Source organism: Trichechus manatus, unplaced genomic scaffold (genome assembly GCF_000243295.1).
Source record: "Trichechus manatus latirostris isolate Lorelei unplaced genomic scaffold, TriManLat1.0 scaffold00151, whole genome shotgun sequence".
NCBI lineage: Eukaryota > Metazoa > Chordata > Mammalia > Sirenia > Trichechidae > Trichechus > Trichechus manatus.
The window spans coordinates 4,321,480-4,345,432 of record NW_004444087.1 but is presented as its reverse complement, the minus strand read 5'-3'; the positions used below and the strand labels follow the sequence as shown (position 1 = coordinate 4,345,432).

Here is a 23,953-nt window from a genome sequence, read left to right as displayed (position 1 = left end):
CCCCCCACACACACAGAGTGATGGGCACAGCCTGGCCCGGGACACGTACCTCCTGCTCTCCGGAAGTCCTCGCCAGGATGCAGGCCACCTCCAGGGGTGTTCAGACATCAGCACTGGACTGTGCGGCAGCTGGAAGCCCAAGATGCAGGCCCAGCTCTGCCCCCTCCACACGCCAGCAGCAGAAGCCCACTCCTCTCCCCAGGACGGGGGCTGCTCACCAGGAGTCCAGCACCACTCAGCAGCAAGTCACAGGGCTGCAGCCCTCCACAGTGGTATTTACAGCCCAGCCGTAAGATGCTTCTCTTGGCTTGGTAGGGTGGGCTCGCTGCAAGGATTTCCACAACACACAGGCTTTCTGCCATTCTCCCTGACTGCATTTGCCTACCTGGCAGGGGGGACTCCTCTTTGTAGATAACAAAGCCTGCGGCGACCCTGAGTGCTAAGTGCGTAGACACAGCCGGACCTCTAGCCTCTCCCTCGTCCCCGACGCGTTATAAACAAGCAGTTCTACCGCCACGGTGCACCTCGTAGGGAGATCCCCTACACCTCACATTCCAGGTACCAGGCCAGCACAGGTGGACTCGGGTCAGGAGTTCTCAGGTGATAGGCCGTGAATACAATGGTGATAACAACACTTATTTATGCAGCAGATTATTGTAGTTGTTAGCTGCTGTCGATTTGGCCCCAATTCATGGTGACCCCATGTGCAACACTGCCCAGTCCTGTGCCATCTGATGTAGGAGATAATATTGGAGCCATTATTCCTTGTTCTAAAATGTGACCCAGCTGGAGCTGGACTCACAAGGACTCGCAAGGACACATCAACTGGGCCCTGAGGTATAAAGACAATAGCTAGGATGATCTTGGAAAACATCTTTTAGGGAACCTTTCATTTTCATGTAAACAAATCATAAAACAGGACACAAAAGAGTTTCCACAACTCTTATCTTTTTCTGTTAGCATTTAGTGAATAGAACATTTGTTGGACCAGTGAGGACCCTCCTGACTGTCTTTACTGATACCTGTACCCATGATTGTTAAGAAAGACAATTCAAAATGTAGAATCAGTTTCTAGCCAGTGTGTGAACAGGTGAAGCTTTCAATGGTTTTGCCCATTTATAATGTTAATATATACTGATGATTTTGTAACATTCCTTGGATTTGGGCAGACAATGGCTCTAATAGCATACTCCTCCGTTTTCCCATTCTTGCCTATTCTATAATATTCTCTGGACTCGCAGGCATGGCTCTAGCAGCATGCTTTTCTGCTTCCCACTTCTGCCTTTTTTAATATATGCCAAATAAAACTTTCTTTTTTGCTTTACTAAACTTTGTGATGTTTTTACCCTACAACACACCCCCGTGAACAGCTGTGGATCACACCGTTGTGACCTATAGGGTTTTCACTGGCTGGTTTTTGAAAGTCAGTCACCAGGCCTTTCTTCCTAGTCTGTCTTAGCTGGAAGCTCCACTGAAACCTGTTCAGCATCATAGCAACATGCAAGCCTCCACTGACAGGGTGGTGGCTGCATATGAGGGGCACTGGCCAGGAATCGAACCCGGATCTCCTGCGTGGATGGCAGGAATTCTACCCCTGAGCCACTACTGCCCCACAGTAGATTGTCAGGAGGACTCAAATTCCCAACTGCTGGTCTGTAGACCACCTAGATCAGATCCTGGCCCTGCTGTGTGACCCTGGGCAAGTCAATCAGGTTTTCTGAGCCTCAGTGAGATTTAAGATAAGGATAAGGATACTGTATTTCACTGATGCCAAGGCACTTTTTTTTGTTTTTCTCATTTCTGTTGTACACAGGGTCACTATGAGTCAGAACTGACTCGATGGCACCTAACAACAACCTAACAACAAAATCGGGATGCTTCTTAGAACTACTGGGGTCTCAGGGTTTAAGTCAGCAGACAGTTTTGCTTTTTTAGTGGTACATAAAACAGTGTACACTTTGTGTTAATGGGTCTTAGATTCGATGAAACATGGGCATGTCGTCCTCAAGGGATTGTCTGGAGGGCTTTACACAGAACCTGGCCACAGTAAGTCCTCATGAGCTGTTGGGTATCACTGTTGACTAACAAGGACCATTTTTAAGAGTCATGGATTGAATTGTGTTCCCCCAAAATATCTGTCAACTTTGCTAGGTCATGATTCCTAGTATTGTTTGCCTCTCCACCATTTCGTCATCTGATGTGATTTTCCTGTGTTGGAAATCCTACCTTTATTATGTTTGAGGTGAGATAAGCAATAGTTATGTTAATGAGGCAGGACTCAATCTACATTAGGTTGTGTTTTAAATTAATCTCTTTTGAGATACAGAAGAAGAGAGCAGGGAGATGGAGACCTCATACCATTAAGAAAATAGTGCCAGGAGAAGAGTGTGTCCTGTGGACTGGTGGTCCCTGTGCCGAGAAGCTCCTAGTTCAGGGGAAGATTGATGACAAGGACCTTCCTTCAGAGCCGACAGAGAGAAAGCCTTCCCCTGGAGCTGACGCCCTGAATTTGGACTTCTAGCCTACTAGACTGCGAGATAATAAATTTCTGTTCGTTGATGCCATCCACTTGTGGTATTTCTGTGACAGCAGCACTAAATAACTAAGACAGTAAGTAAGGCTGGCACCTATGGCCTTGAGGCCATGTGGCTGCTGCACGGCCCCCGCTGCTACAGAAGCTTGAAATTGGGACTGAGGAGCAACTTGGGGTGATGGCAACAGGGCGAAGGAGGTAGGGGAGGCCCCAGGGGTCCCCCAGTGCCTTGGACAGAGGATGAAGCTCTGCCCTTCAGCCTAGGTGGGAACCTGGCCTGAGCTGACACCAGCTTTGTTCTCTGGTCCCATGGGCAGGCAGCTCCCCCGTCCCGCAAGGTCCCCAGCATGGGCGAAGCAGGGCCAGTTGTGGGGCTCCTCTTATCTGTCCCTTCCACCTGGTCACAAGGCAAACCTGCATTGCACTCTGCAACCTTCACACTTGGATTTTCAGAAGGAAATGATCTTAGATCTTGAGTGAGAATGTGCTGTCTGTCAAGGTGCTACTCTGCCACAAAGTTACAGCTGGGGGGTGTGTGGGTAACTTTGCTCTTTTAACTTTCCCAACGTGTAACTTACACAACGGTGACACAACCAGTCAGGCTGCACTGTCTCTTTAAAATCATTTTCCTGGGGTCGGTTCAGTTTACAAAGAAATTCCTAAAACAGGAAGCTAGGGTGAATTTCCAAACAGCAAGCAAATTTGGGGCAGAAACAGGAACAGGTGTATCTGCTATGAGATGCTCACCACCCGCCTGCTTCCTTCACGGGTGCGGGGGGGTCTGCATCCTGCAGATTAGCATGTGCGGTGACTCAGCAGCATCGGTACCGCGCTTTTGAGAAGTAATTGAGTGGGCGCCAGGAGGTCCGGGGAAGTCTCCCAGGTCCTGGGGTTTGCAGAACAGCACCGGCAACTGCAGGGCCCCTCCACCGCTCGGCCCGGTGTCGGGTTACATAACGGGCCGCTGGCCACCACCCAGCCCCATGGTCGGACGCCGCTCCAGGGCCAATGGCTGGCGGCACTGTCGCTCGGAGGCCGCGGGGCGGGGCGGTCACGTGTGTACACACGGCCTGGGCGGCGTGCCGTGAGCAGTGGAGAGTGCTGCAGCAGCGGAGCCCGACCTGTCGGCGCGCGGGGGGACGGCGACCGGTGAGTGAGGGGCTGGGGCTGGGGCGGGCCGGGACAGGCTGCAACTCCGGGGCTGGGCCCGGACTATGGACAAAATGCCTGTCCAGGGGTCTCTGGGCTCAGGCCTGAGTCCCCGCACCCCCCACCGGCGTCCGCCCCCGCGTGTCACGGAGCAGGGGCGGGCCAGGTCTCACGAGCGGCCAGTTGGCTGTGGTCATTAACCTGTTGATGGGCAGGCGGCCTCTCCACCCCCGGACGCCGGCTCCTCTGTGTCCTGCGGGCCTGACGACCTTCTCCTGGGTCACTGGGATTATTTATAGCTTTCACTCGTTTCACGATTAAAAATATTTTTAGTAAATTCCGAAATTATGTCTAAATGGAGATAGCCAGTCTGTGGTTCATCCTCTTCTTGGGCAGCTGGTGTCTGGAAGAGAAAATCCCGCAGCATGGAGAGGGGTTCCTGGGCTTACATGGAAGAAGGTGATGGCCTTCACGCTCCGAAACCTCACAGCAGCAGGAGCCACAGAGTTGGATCAGTCTGAAACTTCCGAGCTCCTTCCTGTGGTGGGCAGGGAGAGACAGCTCCTCTCTGCAGGGCACTGATCTCACCAGAGCAGCGTCTTTGATACTTTATCTGTGGAGACTTATCATCAGTGCTGATCTGATGCCTACCCGCTTGTCCGCTATCTGCACTGTCCAGCGGGGGCAGGCCTTCAGCAGCAAATTGGCCACAGCCTTCTGGGCCAGCCTCTTGCCCAGCCAGGGAGTGGAAAGCGACTCCAACCAGGCTCCCTGGCTATTCATGCGGATCTGGGGTGGCTAGAGACCTTAGAGTCCAAACTGGAGGAGCCTCTGTGAGCGAGACTAGGCTCCATCGATAACTGCACAGTGCCTGCACGGTGCATAGTGCCACTTCCTCAGCCGAGAAGGCCTCAAAGACCACAGCTTCAGAGAGAACTGCCGCACCTGCTGGGTGCTTGCTCCACGTCACCTCACGGCTGGAGGCCGGGTTTGGGGCCCCCACCCGACCTACCCTGGTAGCGTCCTGAGGGAGTGTGGGGTGTGCAAGAACCGGCAGGAGAGGTACAGGACAGACTGTCAATGTCCAGTCACTCAGTATCCTTGTGGCTCGGCCCTGCAGGCGTATGGAAAGGCAAGGCGCCTCTCTCTTCCTGAAGCAGGCATACATGAGGCTCCAGGTTCGGATGTCACTGCTAGTCTGTCTGTGTCACAGTGAATAAAAACAAGCCCACAAAGATCACTGGCCAGGGAGATATGCTGGTGGGATTTATGTGCAGGACGGGCAGAAGGGGCTCCTGGGTGCTGCCTTCATCCACAGCCCCTGGGATGTAATGAGGATCTGGAAAAATGACTGACTCCTGGCCAGTGGCAACCCAACTGCACAGTCAAACAGAACCGTGGGGGCCAAACAGAGATGCTGCCTTTGGGGGGAGCTGTCTCCTGAAAGTCAGACCCGTCATGGAAGTGGACACAGCAGTCAGACAACATCTCCCCTCTTGGAAGCAGGACTTCCAGCCATTCCTTCTTTGCAGTCCAGCTTCACAAACCCCAGAGGGACCAGGCTGACAGTGAAAGGTGAGCTCTCTCTCACATGAGATGCCACACGAGGTGCTGCGGGGAGTGGAGCTGCTCCCTCAGGCCAGCCGCCCAGTAGCCGCATGAGGACAAGAGTGCCCAGGGTCATGCGAACCTGTGTGCCACAGAGACGTGGGGGGACTTTTCCATGTTTAATTAGGACTCCTGCCCACCAAGGGCCCCCACTGTTCCACAGACCCAATGTGGAAAGTAAAAAACCACCACTGGCTCCTCCCTCAGAAAGGACCCGGCTGCCATGTTAATGTCTGTGGCAGAGGACTTCCCTTTAGGTGGGACCATGCCTGGTCGGGGGGGCCATGGGGTTCAGCGTCTGGAACAGAGACCTGACTGGTCTCAGTGTGGCCCTGAGTTCCCTAGGAAGTTTTTTGTTTTCCCTGGGTCTGGCGACAAACCAAGCTAGTCAGGGAACAAAAAAGCTGAGGCAGCGAAAAGCTAAACCAGGCCTGGCCGAGGCACTGGGCCCCTGGGCGGCCACACGGTGACAGAGCCCCATGTCTGCATCTGAGTCAGCTGTCTGCGCCCCCTCTTGCTGTGCATGAAGCGGCCACAGGAGTCAGAGCAGGTGTCCACACAACGCGCTGTCTGATGGTGCCCCAGGAAGATGCAGTGTGTGTGATAGCATCAGCGTGCGTCAGCATTCGACGTTGAGAACCAAAGGAAACACCAGCCTTTCCGGAGCACCCAGCTCAAAAGGCTCAATGTTAATTGTAGCTAAAGCCCTGCCCATTACTGCGGAAGGAAGTGCACATTCAGGGTCACTTCCAAAGCAGTCGATGGTTCCAGAATGTTCGCCCAGAGCTGAGTGTCTTGTGTGCCTCACCATGTCTCCATAAAATGGAACAAGCAGCCCCTCTGCTAGGAAGCCTGAGTGTCGGCCCACTACTCTCCCTCCTTCTTGGGGTGCACTGCCCAGGGCCTTGCCATTCTACTCACACCCAAATTTACATCCCAAACATGGCCACACAACACCCATTCGAGAAGGACAGGAGGCACCCCACCCTGTTTGCCATCCTTCCCACTCGGTGGGGAAATTCTATCCCTCACCGGGGGACAGCCTTTTGCGTTGCTGATGTGTCCCTTCCTTGGTTTTCAGTCCATGAGTGCTTGGGGCCAGGCTGCTGAGTGCAGACAAAGGCTCCCCACCTCCACAGAATGCTCAGTGGGCGGAAGGAGAGATGGACAGCTATCACTCAGCGAGACTGGCTAGGGGGTGTGTGTAAACGAGGCCAGGGAGGGACAAGGCCAGAACGAGAGCTCCAGGCAGGGTCAGCGTGTGAGAGCCGACATAGAGTGGCTCACGGTGGGGCCAGCCAGCATGGGGTGGGGTGGGGCAGGGGGTGTCAGCTCTGAAAGGCCAGAGCACCACGGGTAGAATATGTTTAAGAGAGGCAAGAAAATAGCATTTTAAGGTACTAGTGAAACTAGTTCAGCTAGCTCGGAAAAGGATGACTCCTCATTAATTTTTCATGTTTGCTGGCTCTATGTAGGAACACACATACGCACACACACTCAAACACACATGCATTCACTCATGCACGGGCTCAGACATGCACCCACTCACACGCATATACACACATGCACTCACACACACATGCACACTCCCTCCCACACATGTACTCACACACACACGCACTCATATATGCACGTACACATATGCACACTCATGTACATGAACCCTCTAGGAGTCCTGAGTGGCATGCTCCTGTCTACCAGGATGGCAGACCTGCCCCTGTCATTGTCAGCCCAGAGTCAGTCGCCCCCCTCCAAGCTGATTCTGAACCCCTCATGTATCCCACTCTGCTGGGACCACCAAGTACACTGTGCTCGCAGACATCACTGTGGCTGGCCTGGAGTGGGTCCCTCTGGGCTCTTTCTTAAGATGCTGGGGTCTCCCCAGAAAGTACTCCTGACAGCCACCCTTGGTGGTCCCTGGCCCCAGGACAGACAGGTGCCCCCCGTGCGAAGGAGTCCTGCTGCATGTGGCTGACTCAGCTGGGGAGGAATTCCGCCCTGAGAGCCTCTCTCCACGGCAGTCACAAACGGGACCCCAGAAGCTCTCACAAGTCAGGAGGGAACAGGAACTGAGGCCTTGGAGAATCTTCTCCTTCCTGGTCCACACCCCTCTGAAAGCAGTGAACATTCTGGAAAAGCCAGTCTTGACGCCCTGATGGAGTGCTGGTGAGCACCAGGAACACAACCGTTTGTGCTGTCACCAAACCCAACTGGAACATGACAGCCAAGACTCTGCTACCCTCAGAACGCAGGCTTGGCATGTAAGCCCCCCGCCCTTCAGCTTCCTCTGCTCTGCGTCCATCCATCAGGCAGGACTCCACGTGGACATTCACAGAGCAGCCCCTGCGTGTGATGAGCAAGGATGCTGAAAGCCTAGCACCAACCTGCTACACCACACACTGACAGCCAGGCCCAGGGCTGCACGCTGAGTGCATCGCATGGGCTGGCATACTCCGTCCTCCTAACAACTTCAGGAGATGTCCCTCAAGCTGAGGAAACTGCAGCGTGAGGGAGAGGAAGTAACTCTCCTGACCGGCATCATCCGCTTGTCACAGTACATCTGGGACTTGAATCTCACCTGTCTGGCTGCGGCCTGAGTTCCTGACCACTGTGGGATGAAGGAGATGCCCGGAAGCTAAGGGGTGCAGGCATTTCCATGTGCATTTTATACACTCACTGTCAAGGACTCGGCTCCCTGAGACAGCTGGCCTGGACTTCCACGTGAGCAGACCACTCACGAGCAAGCCAGCTTCTAAGCACCCATGTGTGTGGTCAGGTGTGGTCATCTATGAGCGTCTGAGTGAAACGGGCCAGGTGTCACAGACGACACTCCTGTCTGACACCCCTACTGTCACGGGGTCTGGGACAGACTCTAGCCTGCTGTGCCAGGTGAGGTGCCCAGCGGGGATGGGCAGTTGAGGTGCCCACCCCCATCTTCCACCATATCCCTGGTCTTGGAAGCTCAAGGCTTTGAGAGGTCACAGAGGTCAGGAAGGCAGAAGGAAAAGGTAAAAACACAACTGGGCCCGCTGAGGTAAGACAGCCTGACCTGGCTGCCAAGCTCACCGACTGAATGGCTGAGGCCAGCAGGGACGCCCAGCTGCCGGAGGGAGAACAGCAGGACAGCAGTGCGTGGCTGGGGCTGGAGGGAGGCACCAAGGGGCTGAGCCTGGGGGTGCAGGAGGGAGGTGAGGGTGGAGGTCCGAGGGCTGGTCTGGAAGTGCGGTCACGGTGGAGGCCCAGGGGGTTCAGCTCAATACAGGCGCCACCTCAGAAGTGACCGCTCTTGGCAATTAGGCCTGGCGAGTGGGCTGCACATGAGTGGCCAGCTGGGTGCCAGCTGGGTGCCAGTGCAAGGCTGAATGAGAAATGACGGGCAGGTTTTGGAGGCGGGGAGAGGCCGGGGCAGGAATGGAGAGCAGGTGGCCAGACAGGCCAGTGTAGCTCTGGGGGTGGAGAGGAGGTGGCAGGCAAGAATGTAAGTGGTGGGGGAGGGGAGCCACAGCAGGGGATAGCCCCCCCCTGGAAGTGGGTCATGAACCCTCACCTCAGACAGAACGTGGCTTCCAGAATTAGCACCGCAGGACATGGTGTGAACTTGGAGGGCTCTGCGCATGCCAGGGTCACAGGGACCTAGAGGAGGCAGCCGGCTGGGCCTCGGGACAACCCCCTTCTCCTCTCCCGCATCCCTGAGGAGCCACAGTTGCCTTGGTGAGCCTGGAACTTTGTGTTTCAGACCTGCTTCTGGTGAGAGGGTTCTGGGGACTTCCCCCCACCTCCTGCCTCCCACCACCACCATCCAGGTACCTCTGTCATCAAGGAGATTACAGCAAGCCAACTTGGGGAAGGAGGCCACTGTCTCAGAACTGGGAGGACCCCCCCGCCCCCGCCAACGACACAGGCTCCAAAGCCTCCACCCCAGGTTCTGACGTAGGATGGAAGCACGAAAAGAGCAGTGGGGACTGGGGCCCTCAGCCTCGTCTCCTACCAACGCCTCCAGGACCAGGTGCTGGTGCAGGGCCTGGTCACAGGTTCCGGAAGGTCCTGCAGAGTAGTGCTCATCTGGGAACAGGAGACTCTCGGACCCTTCATCAGGATGAGAGGGCCGTTGCTCCACAGGAGGAAGCACCTTCCCTAATCGCTCAGTGGCTAGGATGGGCAGGAACACCTGATGTGCTGCCCATGGGGCCACGTCACCAGGGCAGCTGCCATTGGTGAGCCACGCTGAGGGCTGTCCCCATATGCCCAACGGGCAGCCACTGACCAGTCCTCGGGGCACAACACCCCGGGTCTACTGCCCCCTGTGCTGCCAATCACCAGCCTGCAGGCAGGGGGACTCGGGGTGAAGGAAGCTGACCCTACCACTGTGTACTTGCCTGGACCCCTGTGTACACCACCCGCCTGGCTGGGGGGCAGTGTCCACTCAGATGAGCAATTGTGGCTCCCACCATGGGGCTTCCTGGGCCACACGTGCCCACCACCTTCTGCCTTCTCCTCCTTCCACACGTGCCCCTGATCTCACATGGACAACACAGCCACACCAGCTTCAGGAACGTTCCATGCTGTAGGAAATGGATACACTGTGTTTGTGAAGTGACCGAGTCAGCGGCACTCTGCTCTGAGGCTTCTGCGTACCCCATACTGCCGTGGAGCGTGTCAGAGCCAAGAGTGGAAACTGGACCTGTAGCTCAGATGTCAGCTGCGTCTGACATCAAAACCATCCTTCACTCAACGTGTAAGGAAGGGAATGGAGAGCTGGCGGTGGCCATATGAGCACAGGAACGTGTGAAGAAAGTCCTGCACGAGTGTATTCCACATGACAGTTTCCTGAGAGTCAAGGCGCCCCTCGCTGACCTCACCTGGGCTGGGTGTTTGCAGTCTGGGGCACAGCCCAGGGGCCCTGCTGGCTCAGCGAAGCCCCACGGTGCACAAGACCATGGCTCTGCCTGCCTTTGTGCCCACCGAGCAGCCCTTGCTGACTCACAGAGAGCCACGCTCATGCTCACATTCACACACAGTGATGCTTCATCAGGAGGCTGCAGAACACGCACATCTCCTCTGCTCACTTTAACCCCTGCCCCTGCTCTGTGCCCTGCTGGTCTGCATGGATGCAGCCTGATCCTCTCAAAGGCAGATGCTCTTCTGTCCCTGGTCCTACAGATGAATGTCCTCAAGGAGAAAAAGAAACTCTTCACTCAACTTCCCATACACACGGAGAACGAGGAAGTGGCTGCAGGCTCTCGTGAGTCTCTGCCAGGCTTTGCAAAGTGGCCGGGCCCTCACATGTGGGCTGTGTCCGCACAAAGCCCTCAGAGCTGCGCCATCCCCTGGGAACCTGCGCGTGTGATCTGGGAGGGCGAGGGTGTGCACACATCTGCCCTCAGCCCACTCTCTTCTGAGCGCAGCCTCTCACTTCTTGAAACTGGCTGTAAACAGAGAGAGGGAGGGGCCTCAGCTGCCTGCCAAGCAAGGCAGAAACTCTGTGAGTAATTTACTAGAAGAAAAACAAGTGTGGCCCGTGCATTCACTTGTGGTTGCTCACACACACATACACGCACGCACACACGCGCGCTCACACACGTACAGGAAACCCAGGCTGCATGGCCACTGCTGATAAGGCGCCTGTGGAGTTTCCAGAGAAACACAACAGAGCTCTCTGTGGCTGCCTTTGCTTCCTGAGTGAGTGGGAGCACTGGCACAGAGAATGCAGGGCACACAGTGACGGTAAGAGCAGGATGGCCCGACATGGCTGGTGGCTGGAGGCCAGGCTGGGTGGCTGAGTGAGGGGCTAGGCGAGTGGAGACGTGGCTGGAGGGAGTGCAAAGTCAGCTGGCACCAACGTGAATGTGCTCCGTGAAATGAAAGGGGAAGCTGGCAGAGAGCTGGGCCTGGGAAAGCATTCAGTGTTTAATGAGGTCAGTCAGGTGATGGGTGCTTTCTCCCTGGACACACTCCTATGGCAGGTGCCAGCAGCTTTTCCTCATGTGAACAGGCAGCGCAGAGAGACTCTGCCTCACAGTTAATGAAGAGCCTATCCTCTTTGGGTGCAGTTCCTGCTCTCGCCTTGTCTCCCTGAGGTGAGGACGAAGGTTTGAAATGAGAACATGCAGGAAGGTCCCAGCTGTGCCACGGGGAGTCCCAGAGGGAGGCAGGCTTGGTGCGACCAGACCAGGGGTGACTTAGCCACAACAGGGTGACAGAGGACAAGCAGGGCCATCTTGGGGTGAAAACATTTGCTTACTGAGGTATATTCGCGGTGGCCACAGGAACCCACCGTTTCCTGGACAGCAGGAGGAAGGCTTTTCAGCTGAGGCTGTCTGGGGGCAGTACCTGGGATGCGGACAGTGGGCTACACCCCCACCCCCAGTGGTCCTCAACTTCCTGAAGGAGGGGACCAGAGACACCGAGACAGGAGCAGCTGCTGGGCAGACAGCAGGATGGGGCCCGGAGGGTGGATACAGGGGTGCGGGACGGGGAGAGTGCAGAGAGAAAACCCAGCACCAGGAAGCCAGATGACACAGACAGGGAAACCTCCTCTAACTCGTGAGACAACCAACCATTCCTTAGTCAGTGACCCCATGAAGCTCACTGCAGGGACACGTGTGAGAGAGCAGCCTCCTCAGGACGCTCACCATGGGGATGCGTGTGCGGGAGAACGGCCTCCTCAGGACGCTCACCGCGGGGACGCGTGTGCGGGAGAACGGCCTCCTCAGGACGCTCACCGCGGGGACGCCTGTGTGGGAGAGCGGCCTCCTCCTCAGGACGCTCACCGCGGGGACGCGTGTGTGAGAGTGTGGCCTCTTCGCAGCCTTTTCTGGCGTTCTCTGCATGTTCGCGTCATCTCTCTGAGCAGACTTAGCCCCCAGCACATTCATACTCCTTCACCCCATCCCTGTGATGCCGAGTGCCTGGAGGTTCTCAGTCTGTTGATGAAGGGACGTGTGGAGATCAGAGGGCTGGGACCATTGTCTAGAGAGAAGAATCGTGTTCACACTGGACATGAGGTAGTGTGGCTGACACGTGGGTGTGGGCAGTCCCGGTGCCGCCCACGAGGGTGTGATTCAGTACCTCCACTGCCATCTGACATTCATCACCAGGATGCTGGGTGGCATTCATTAGGATTGCAAAATGTCCCTACAAATTCAGTTTCTCTTAGTCTGTCATCTGAGGACGTATGGCCATGCATCTGAACAAAAATTCACATATCCATCCATCCAACCATTGATCTACCCATCCCCTATTCATCTGTCCATCTGATATTTGAGTGTGAGACTGAGATACAAAAGTGGTTTAGACTAGGCCCTGTCATCAAGGACTGCATGGTCTCACAAGTACAGACATGTGAGAGTCCGACACAACTTCTGTCATGGGATGCACAAGTGGCTCCAGGGACACTGGAGGGAGGCACTGTTTTTTCCAAAGCAGCGCCCTACAGACTTCACTTTTCTTCATTGCCCTGAAGTTATCAGTCTGTGCCACCTGCCCCCACAGCCTCAAGATCAGCATGTACACCTGAATCAGCCTTGGGCGTCCCAGCCACTCCTCACTTCATAGGTTGGGGGGCTCACCCAGTTGGACAGCAGGCAAAGGGGCAGGGCGTGGCTCACGCAGGTCTTCCACCCAAGCGAGGCCTTTCTGTGGCTGCCTGGTTCCTGGGAGCTGAGCCTCAGTGCTCCACGGCGGGCAGGGGACCTCAGGCTGGGGCAGGGCCAGCTTCCTTACTTTGTTCTAAGCTCCGGGAAAGAGAAAGGTCTGCTTTGTATGTGTTTGGCTAAGAATGTCATTTTTTTCATTCTGAGAGCAGGAGATATGGTTGGGCCAAACTACACTTTGAATGTAAGGTTCTCCCCAGAGAACCAGAACATTTGTGAAGACTGCGGTTGTCTGGGAGAGCAGGGAGCTCTTCTTCACATCACAGCTCCATCAACCAACTTCTAGTTCAGATACCTGGCACAGGTGATGCGAACCCCAAGGCAGGTCCCCCAGTGAGGATGCACAGACCAGCCTAAACCGTGCTGTTGGCTCCGCATCAGAGCACTCAGACCCTGTGGTGGCTGCACACCAAGCCTCGGGGGGATAGCAGCATTAAGCCCCACCTCCCGCCAAAAGGTCCACAGCAGCTGACCTCGCCACAGCCCAGGAGGGACCAGGTTCCGGGAGCTGGGAGAGTGCCACCCAGAGAGAACCCCGGCGCTCTCTGCACCCCATCCCGATGCCCTGCAACCTCCTGGAGCAGCAGCACCTCATCAGAGGTGCCCCCGCCCACCCTGGCTCAGGTCACCAGAGCCTCATGAAGGAGCCTCCGGCTCCTGCTGGCACAGTTTCCCACATCTTTGTCTCCTCTGAACTGCAGGCTCCTGGGGCAGCAGCAGGGTGTGCTGTGCACCCTAGCACAGCCCCCTGGGACCCTGCAGTCACTCAGCACGTGTACACTGAGGGGAGGCAGAGAGGGAAGGGGCAGGGAAGCAGGGACAAGGTGGGAGAACTGGGACCAGCAGCTGCAATCCACTGTGTCTCCTGGTTGCTTGTGAGCTGGGAGGACCCTGGCCCCAGATGTTGGTTGAGGGCAGGACAGAAGGGATTTCACACCAAGTCTCAACAGCCCTGTAGTGTGACCGAACACCAGCCATGGTGGATGGAAGTGGATACAGAACACCAGGCCACATCCAGGCGAGGGCAGGGTGTTGCTTGGGTGGCCAAGGCCCAACTGCAGGGAACAACTCAAGTCCCCCATCGCCCTCCACTCAGCACCATGGCCGTGGTGAGGCCCCAGGTCTCCCTCCCAAGGGCCTAGCCCACCAGGCTGTACAGTGTCTTTGCACCTGATCCTCTCCGGAAGGTGGTTTGTCTTTCTGGTCCCACTTTTCAGTAAAGAAGCTACAGTTGAGGGAAGCAAGGTGACGAGGGAGGCGAGGTAATGGAGTGATGTGGTGGCAGAGCGGTGGGGTGACGTGGTAGCGGAGTGATGGGGAGGCAAAATGATGAGGTAATGGAGTGACGGGTGGCTGAGTGACAGTGCCATGGTGGCAAGGTGTCATGGGGGTGAGGTGATGGGGAACCATGATAGGATGACGAGGTGATGGGGAGGTAAGGTGACAGGGTGGTAAGATGATTAGGATGGCGAGGTAATGGAGTGATGAGGGTGGTGAGGTGACAGGGAGGTGGGCTGATGTGGCAGGGCAGGGCCTGCAGGAGGGGTCAGAGCACTCCTGAATCCTCTGGTCCCAGGGCTCAGACTCGGACTTGCTAGGGCAGTGGGGCCTTGAGGAGCCCCCCACGTGGAAGGGCACAACCACCAGCTGGACTCTCCTCGAGGGCAGAGTAGGCAGAGAGGTGCCCACCCCTGGCCGGGCAAGGCTATGTAACGGCTTCCATGGGAGCTTCTGGAGCGAGCCACCCGCTACCCAGATCTTCTTCAGAACCAGCATCCCAGCACTGTGAGGCATGTGGCCATCTGCAGCCACTAGCTTTCTCTTCAAAGAGATACATACTCAGGGAAGTCCCCTTCCTAGAGGCCATCAGGGTTCTGGGGTCTCTGTGCATCTGAGGGGCTAGCTGTCCTAACACGTGCTGACTCTCCCCTTCTCCCCACAGGGCGCTGCACCAAGAGCAGCTGGACCCAGCGCCATGTGGGGCTGTGATGCGCTCAATGGGACGGTGGGTGGCTCTGACCTGCCTCTGTGCCGGGACCTGCCGCTGGCCCTGTGGGCACTCTCGCTGCTCTACCTGCTGGTGGGCCTCCCACTGGGTCTGGGCTACAACGCACTGCTGGTGCTCGCCAACCTGTACAGCCGGCGCAGCATGAGCATGCCCGACGTCTACTTCGTCAACATGGCCGTGGCTGGGCTGGTCCTTGGTGCCCTGGCACCTGCCTACCTGCTGGGGCCGGCCCACGCGCGCTGGGCCCTGTGGCGGCTGAGCAGTGAGGCCCAGGTTACGCTGCTGACCCTGTTCCACGTGTCTGCCCTGGTGACCATGTATTCCACTGCGCTGCTCAGTCTCGACTGCTACATAGAGCGGGCATTGCCACGCACCTACATGTCCAGCGTGTACAACACGCGGCACGTGTGTGGTTTTGTCTGGGGTGGTGCACTGCTCACCAGCTTCTCCTCCCTGCTCTTCCACATCTGCAGCCACGTGTCCTCACGGCTTGCCGAGTGCGCCGAGATGCGAAGCACTGAGGCTGCTGATGCCATCATGGTGCTTGTTGGTTACGTGGTGCCCGCCCTAGCCGCCCTCTATGCACTGGCACTCATCGCCCGGCTGCGTAAGGAGGACACGCCTCTCAGCCGAGGTGATGCGGGCAGGCTGGACTCCTCTATGCACCGGCTGCTGGGGGTCACTGTGGGCACACAGCTTGGGCTCTGGACGCCATACTATGTGACCCTCCTGGGGCAGGTGCTCGTGGCCACGCGGGGGAGGCCTGTGGACGGGCACTACATGGGGGTCCTGCCCCTCGCCAAGGATGCTGCCCGGCTCCTGGCCTTCTCCAGCAGCTCGGTGATGCCCCTGCTCTACCGCCACATGGACAAGAGCTTCCCTAGTAAGCTCCGGCGGCTGGCCAAGAGGCTGCAGTGTGGGCCAAGGCACTGTGTCCAGGACCAAGGCGGCGTGCAGCAGGTGGAGGCCTAGCCCCTCCTGGGTGCGGTCCTTGAACACAGACGTAAACTAAGGCTGTGACTGGAACACTGCACTGGGTCACCTTTGGCGCTCCTGCCCTTGTCCCCATGAAGACAGGCACCAACACCAAGAACAGCACAGGCGTGTTTGCTTGAAGTTCTGTGTTTTCCAGAAAGAGGCCTGTCTGAGGCCTAACATGCAAATAAGCTACCCTTGCGTTAGTGCCCACTCTCTGTGAGCTGTGTGTACTCCTTGCACACACCCCTGAGGCCCGAGCCTCCAGGATGCACTTGCATTCAGCCTTCTCAACAGGTGGCTTTTTAAATGAAGTGATGACACCTAAGCCAGTATTTATGCTTTGCTTGTTCGTATTGTTCAAATACTTGATTCCCCTTCCTTTTTTCTGTTGTTGTTTTATGAAAAGATCTGTCCGCTAGGAAAATCATTAAGTATTAAAATGAAGGAGATAATACAGACATGCGCATATCAGAATGGGGTGGGTGGCCTACTATGCTGCTTGTGCACGTTGTGATGAGCCCAGGGCTGTGTGGGGACAGCACGGGGCCAGGCTGCTGGGAGCGTGCTTGTCACACAAGATGGCACTGAAACATTTCAAAACACACGAGGAACAACGGTCAGCTATAGCTGACTTTCAGCAGCGGGATAATTAAGCAGCAGCAAGCTCACTCCTCACACATAAATGGCCTCGACGTCCCCTGACCCCTGCTGCTCCTACAGGTAGTGTCAGTCCTACATCATCCCCAAAATGTGCCCAGAACTAAAGGATAGAAACATATTGGAGAGGAAAGGCTGCTGGTCGTGAGGACGGGTTCCCTGGGCTGGCTGCCGGGGACCTGCAGCCTGCCTTGTTGGGGCTTCTGTGGTGCATGTGCTGGGTAACCAAAGCCTGGCAACCTAATTAGAGGCAGCTGCCTGGTCTGTCCTGGCCTTTAGGTAAATGCAGGTGAGCTCAGAAAAGGGAAGCCAGAGACCTGTCACGCCCCCACCACCCAGCAGAGCCTGCACAGCCACCACCTAAAATGCTGCCAGACCAACATCTGCCCTCAGCTGAATCCAGTCTAGGGTCTCGGTCCTCTGACCTTCCCCAACTTTATAAACATCTGCGTTAAACATGTGGACGCGAAGGCATCCCGTTCCCCCACCTGGTTCTTTATGGTTAAGTTATACCTAAGCCCACAACCCTCGGTCCTCAGTCCTAAATCCCAGAAGTCTCTGAGGACAAGGGACATTCCATCGGTAGCAAACCTGGCAGAGGGCACGCACAGTCTGAGTTGGTCCTACACACTTATGGGATCAATACTGATGTGATTATAGGGTACAGCTGACACCACGGAGGGAGGAGTCTATAACATCCAACATATGCAACCTGCTACCTTCTGACAATCTGAAAAATGTGGCCTCCTGGTATGTCTGGCCCCGAGGACAATGGAGCACAGCTCTGCAGTGCGACAGCCACTCCCAGCAGGAACCCGCCCCTGGGCCCTCATCTCTGGGGACCTTCAGCCCACGAGCCAATGGCCATTACTTTATTACATACGAATTGCATCCCTCCCAATATGACAGGCTGAGCCAGAGCCTGCCCGCTCTGTGAGAACCACGGGGCACACTGGGCTGAGTGCTGAGGCCCACTCCGGCCTGGCTGCTGGATGCCGTGGACAAGCTTTGTGAGAACCACAGGGTACGATAGGCTGAGGGCTGAGGCCCACTCTGGCCTGGCTGCTGGATGCTGTGGAGCCTCCGGTGAGCACTGGGTCCGGTGAGGCAAGTTTTCTGGATGCCTTGGCTGTGAAAGGTGTGCACAAGGGGCAGTGTGGCCTCTCTTGCTGCTTGGGGTGAAGGCTGCACCAAGATTTCTTTCCCTTCTTCACAGCTGCAGCCTGGCGTCCCTCTCCTCCTCCTCATGTACAAGGAGCCTGACTCAGAGCAGGCGGGAAGCCAGCTCTTCAGAAAAAGATTATGGGGCCAGATGGTGGGGGCATCCCATTCTGGCATCTCCCACTTGAGGATTCATGTTTGCTGAGACGTGGTGGCGGTAATCCCCCCGATTCCATTCTGGCCACAGTGCACGATCAGAGCCTCTGAGGCCTGAGTGGCCGGCCGCGTGATGGGTCTTTTAAATCTCTCACGGAGAGGCCAGGAGTCCAGGCCAATCTACAGAAGTGGGCTTAGTCGGGAAGCCATCACTGCCCTTAGGGGAAATAGGATGGGGGGAGGGGGCTGGGCTTTGTGGCTGTTCCAAGTAAAAAGGCCTTTCTCCTGCTCACATTTCCTGCCACTCTGTGCTCCGGATGGAGAGCTCCTGGGAGGGCTGGGGTTCCTAGAATTGCTCATACAAAACGGCCTCCCCAACAACCAGGCTGCTTAACATGCACATGACTCGAGGGGCTGTGTGCTGGTGGCGACTGGGGCTGGGTGATGGGCAGCAAGACTCTCTATGCCTTGGATACACAGGACAGTTCCACAGTAACTTTCCTGTCCCTGTCTCCTGGTGCACCACATCACCCAGAAGGGGCACAGCTGGCCACAGGCACACACATGGCCAGCTCTAGGTATGGCTCCACGCTGCTTCCCAAAGTGGCTGCACCGTGGATGCCCCACCAGCAGGCGTCCTCACACATCCTCACAAATCGAAACATACTTTATATTTTTGGCCAATCTAGTAGGAAGACTGAGGTTTTCCCCAACTGTAATGAGACTGGGGCTCTTTTCACATATTTACTGGCCATCTGGACTTCCTCTTAATGAAGTGCCTCTTTGGGTGTTTGCCCATTTTTCTAACTGATTTGAGGTCGCTCTGGATTTATTCTGGACACAAGTCCTCACCACTGGCTCCTGACCTAACTTTACCCTCATCACTATTCCCTTAGCAACAAAAGGACAAGTCCTAGCCACGTAACAGCGACATCAGGAAGGTCTCTGCCAAGTTCGTAGAGAAAAGGTACCTCAGAAAGCAACCTACTCTTCCAATTTTTGTCAACCACATGGCAAAAACGGCAGCATGAGAGGACAGAATCATCCCTTCAACGACAGAGGAACAAGTATTCCTAGAACTCTATGCCAGAAGCAACACATACACACGTGCATGCACACGTGCACACACACGCATGTACTCACACACATGCACATATAACAGGCGTCCATACACGCATACACACCCGTGCACGCACAGCTTTTCCCTTCCTTACGAGATGCAGAGTTCCTGGAAGTGCTCACACATGCGTCAGCCTCAGAGTGGGGACATCTAAAACTGCATCTCAGAAACCACCCGTGAGTCATAGGGCAGCTTGGGCCAGCCGCCCACTGCCCCTTGCAAAGGTGCTGTGCACACCAGGGACTCCGTGAAGGCAGTGAGGGGCAGTGGGGAACGAAGACCAGAGACAGTTTTCAGTTTCTGCTTTTCCTAACAAGAAGCAGGTGCTAACCTCCTCGATGCTCTAACCTGCTCAGCGCTGAGCGTTTAGCTGAGTCCTGTGTCTGACTGCACTCGACATGAAGATGTGGACTGCTGTCCCAGGTGACCAGTGCTCTTCCGCTGGTACCAGCGGCATGGCGGTGAAGCCCTGGGATCTGAGCGAATGGCCTGAGTTCAGATCCAGGCGCTGTCACGTACCAAGTGGCACCTTCTTTGCCTCTCTGTGCTTGTGTCCTCTGTAAAATGGAAAGGATGATGCGGCTGCTACAAGGGCACCTGAGAGGATTAGGGGCTGCTCCAAGGGAAGCATGGAGCTCAGTACCTGGCACGCGGATCATCATTCCATGGTGGGAATCGCCCTCCTCACCTTCATTTTTACACGGTCATTACAAGACCGTAGCAATGCATGTGCGGAGCTTGAGCTCCTGATGGGGGGGTGCCCAGCACTGGGGTGTGAAAAAGAGGCTGGAGGTGGGGGTGCACACTGGGGGGCTTCTGACCCTGACAGAATGAGTGGTTAAGGGAGACACTGATCTCCGTCACAGGAAGGCCTGTGGGGAGTGTTCACTCGGCGAGTCGTGTTTTCACACACACACGTGCTCCTGTGTCAGCGAGGAGAAAGCGCCAGGCACCAAAGGTGGCATCTGTGGGAGCAGAGCCACCTGCCAGGCAGATGGGTGCATGGAGCATCGACTGGTCCAGGCTTCTACATGTGTGTACTCGGTGCCTGTAATGGTCCAAGAGGCAGGCAACATCAACCCTGTCTGGTTCTGCACCATCCCCATGACAATCATTGTGATCCAGAGTTTTCACTGGCTAATTTTTGGCAGTCAATCGCCAGGCCTTTCTTCCTAGTCTTAGTCTGGAAGCTGTGCTGAAACCTGTTCAGCATCATAGCCAGGCAAATCTCCACTGACAGATGGGTGGTGGCTGCACATGAGGTGCACTGGCTGGAAATTGAACCTGAGTCTCCTGTATGTAAGGCGAGAATTCTACCACTGTGCCACCAATGCCTCCTGACATGGATTAGGGTTCTGCAAAACATTTCATTTCACTTAAAAAGGGGGAGTGTACCTTTGCCTAGGCACAAACATAAGTGGGCCATGGACTCTGAATGCCTTTCACCCCTGCACAGACTTGTGTGGGCCCATTTCAACAGCGTAGGCCCTCATTAGCACAGTACAAGAGAGTATATACCTGAAGCCTAACTTCAACTGTCAGCGATATGGTGGAGTGGCAGGTTCGTGACATTTGACACTGCTCTGCCTATTGAGCAGCATCCTCACCTACCCACATCAGGGGCCTGAGGACTGGTGGCTCCACCCATGCCACCTACCCACCCATGACAGGTCCAAGAATAAGTGGTGCTTCCCAGTCCTTACAGCCAACAGCATTGGGTGCCCATAGTCCAGCTGCAAAACGCACCAACAATAAGCTCCAGGGAACAGGGACATGCTTTCCTCCCAGAAACTCAGAGGCAGCCATCAGCCCCCTGCCTTGCTCAGCGTGTGACCCCAACTGTAGCCAGATACCTGTGCCTACTCTAATTGCCCCTGCCCGTCTAGGACTGTAGGTGAGAACCTGCACCACACACTTGGTGATTGACTATCTGGACACCTGAGCCGAATCCATACAAGAAAAGTAAACAGACTCCTGGGTTCACATACCTAGTAACAGATCTAACCACCCGGTGACAGTACGTGAGAGCTTCAAAGACACCAATAATCAAACTAGCTCACATGAGCAGCCTATTTGGGTATATTAAAAACAAAAAAACAAGAAGCTAGGACATAGTAAGCAAACAGAAACTAAATTAATATAATAACTTATTGATGGCTCAGAGACAACAGTCAAAATCAAATCACATAAAGACACAGACCATGATGGCTTCAGCAAGCTCCCAAAACAAAGATTCAAGAAATTTTTGGAGAAACATAACTTCTTGGAATTATTGGAGGTAGAATACAAAGATTAACATACAGAACTCTTCAAGAGATCAGGAAAGAGATGATGCAAAATGCAGAACAAGCCAAGGAACACACAGACAAAGCAACAGAGGAACTTAAGAAGATTATAGAAGAGCATAATGACACATTTAACAGGCTGCAAGAATCCACAGAGAGACAGCAAACAGAAATGCAGAACACTAGTAATAAAATTTCATAATTAGACGACACAATAGAAAGTAACAGAAGCAGAACTGAGGCAATGGAAGTCAGAATTAGTGAGACTGAAGATAGCACTTGACATCAACTTATTTGAGGAAAAATAAGACAAAAGAATTTTAAAAACTGAAGAAACCCTAAGAATTATGTGACACTCTATCAAGAGGAATAACCTACGAGTGAATGGAATACCAGAACAGGGGGATAACAGAAATTACAGACAGAATTGTTGAAGATTAGTTGGCAGAAAACTTCCCTGATATTGTGAAAGATGAGAAGATATCTATCCAAGATGCTTATCAAACCCCATACAAGGTACATCCCAAAAGAAATGCACCAAGACATATTATAATCAAACTTGCAAAAACCAAAGATAAAGAGAGAATTTTGAGAGCGGCTAGGGATAAATGAAAAGTCATCCACAAAGGAGAGTCAATAAGACTAAGCTTGGGCTACTCAGCAGAAACCATGCAGGCAAGAAGGCAAAGGGATGACATATATAAAGCCTTGACAGAAAAAAACTGCCAGCCAAGAATTATGTATCTGGCAAAACTGTCTCTCAAATATGATGGTGAAATTAGGACATTTCCAGATAAACAGAAGTTTAGGGAATTTGCAGAAACCAAACCAAAATTACAAGAAATACTAAAGGGAGTCCTCTGGTTAGAAAATCAATAACATCAGATAACAACCCAAGACTAGAACACAGGACAGAGCAACCAGATATCAACCCAGATAGGGAAGACACAAAAACAAATCAAAGCTAAAACACCGAAAATAGGGAAACAGAGATGTCACTATGTAAAAGATGACAACATTAAAACAAGAAGGACTAAAAAATGCAGTCACAGATCTTTCATATGGAGAGGAAGACAGGGCGATATAAAGAAATAAAAGACTGGTTTAAACTTAGAAAAATAGGGGTAAATATTAAGGTAACCACAAAGGAGACTAACACTCCTACACATCAAAATAAAAAACAAGAAAAACATAAAGACTCAGCAAATACAAAATCAACGACAATGAAAAAGATGAGAAAAAAATACATAAAGAAAAACGATTCAGCACAGAAAATTAAGTGGAACAAAGAAACTGTCAACAACACACAAAAAAAGGCATCAAAATGACAGCACTAAACTCATACCTATCAATATTTACACTGAATGTAACCAGACTAAATGCACCAATACAGAGACAGAGAGTGGCAGAATGGATTAAAAAAACACGATCCATCCATATGCTGCCTACAAGAGACACACCTTAGATTTTAAAGACACAAACAAAACTCAAAGGAGGTAAAAAATATATATCAAGCAAACAACAATCAAAAAAGAGCAGGAGTGGCAATATTAACCTCCAACAAAATAGACTTTAAAGGAAAATCCACCACAAAGGACACTATATAATGATTAAAGGGTCAATACACCAGGAGGACATAACTATAATAAATATTTACACACCCAACAACAGGGCTCCAAAATACATAAACTCTAACAGCATTGAAAAGAGAGATAGACAGCTCCACAATAACAGTAGGAGACTTCAATACACCACTTTCAGTGAAGAACAGAACATCCAGAAAGAAGCTCAATAAAGACATAGCAGATCTAAATGCCACAATCAACCAACTTGATCTCATAGACATATACCAAACACTCCACCCAACAGCAGCCAAGTCTACTTTCTTTTCCAACACACATGGAATATTCTCCAGAATAGAACACATATTAGGCTATAAAGCAAGGCTTAACAGAATCCAAAGCATCAAAATATTACAAAGCATCTTTTCTGACTATAAAGCCATAAAAGTAGAAATCAGTAACAGAAAAAGCAAGGAAAAAAAAATCAAATACATGGAAACTAAACAACACCTTGCTCAAAAACTACTGGCTTATAGAAGAAATTAAGGATAGAATAAAGAAATTCACAGAATCAAAAGAGAATGATAACATATCCTACCAGAACCTTTGAGACACAGCAAAAGCAGCACTCAGAGGTGAATTTATAGCAATAAACGCACATGTCTAAAAAGAAGAAAAGGCCAAAATTAAAACATTAACCCTACAACTTGAACAAATAGAAAGAGAGCAGCAAAAGAAGCCTTCGGCCACTAAAAGAAAGGATAAGAATTAGAGCAGTATGAAATGAAATAGAGAATAGAAAAACAATTGAAAGAGTTAACAAGACCAAAAGCTGGTTCTCTGAAAAGGTCAACAAAATTGATAAACCATTGGCCAAACTGACAAAAGAGAAACAGGAGAAGCAAATTGCCCGAATAAGAAATAAGATGGGCGATATCACAACAGACCCAACTGAAATTAAAAGTATCATAACAGAATAATATGGAAAATTGTACTCTTAACAAATTTGAAAACCTAGAGGAAATGGACAAATTTCTAGAAACACACTATCTACCTAAACTAACACAAACAGAGGTAGAACAAC

General features: G+C 53.3%; 2 protein-coding genes across 2 annotated transcripts in view; one reads left to right on the top strand and one right to left on the bottom strand.

Moving 5' to 3' along the window:
* CUNH7orf50 (chromosome unknown C7orf50 homolog) overlaps positions 1–23,953 on the bottom strand; it is a 135,083-nt gene that overhangs the window by 18,932 nt on the left and 92,198 nt on the right. The gene's annotated exons all lie outside the window — the stretch shown is intronic.
* Positions 2,531–17,487, top strand: GPR146 (G protein-coupled receptor 146). The gene is made up of 2 exons (XM_023740249.1): positions 2,531–3,682; positions 14,885–17,487. The coding sequence occupies exons 1-2, from the start codon at positions 3,542–3,544 to the stop codon at positions 15,920–15,922; spliced, it is 1,179 nt and encodes a 392-aa protein (XP_023596017.1). The 5' UTR covers positions 2,531–3,541; the 3' UTR covers positions 15,923–17,487.

Bases quoted from the DNA above. Each gene is read 5' to 3' on its own strand.
- GPR146 (XM_023740249.1), top strand. From the start codon at position 3,542: ATGGCTGGCGGCACTGTCGCTCGGAGGCCGCGGGGCGGGGCGGTCACG. The intron at 3,683-14,884 runs GTGAGTGAGGGG...TTCTCCCCACAG, and splicing joins GCGCGGGGGGACGGCGACCG to GGCGCTGCACCAAGAGCAGC.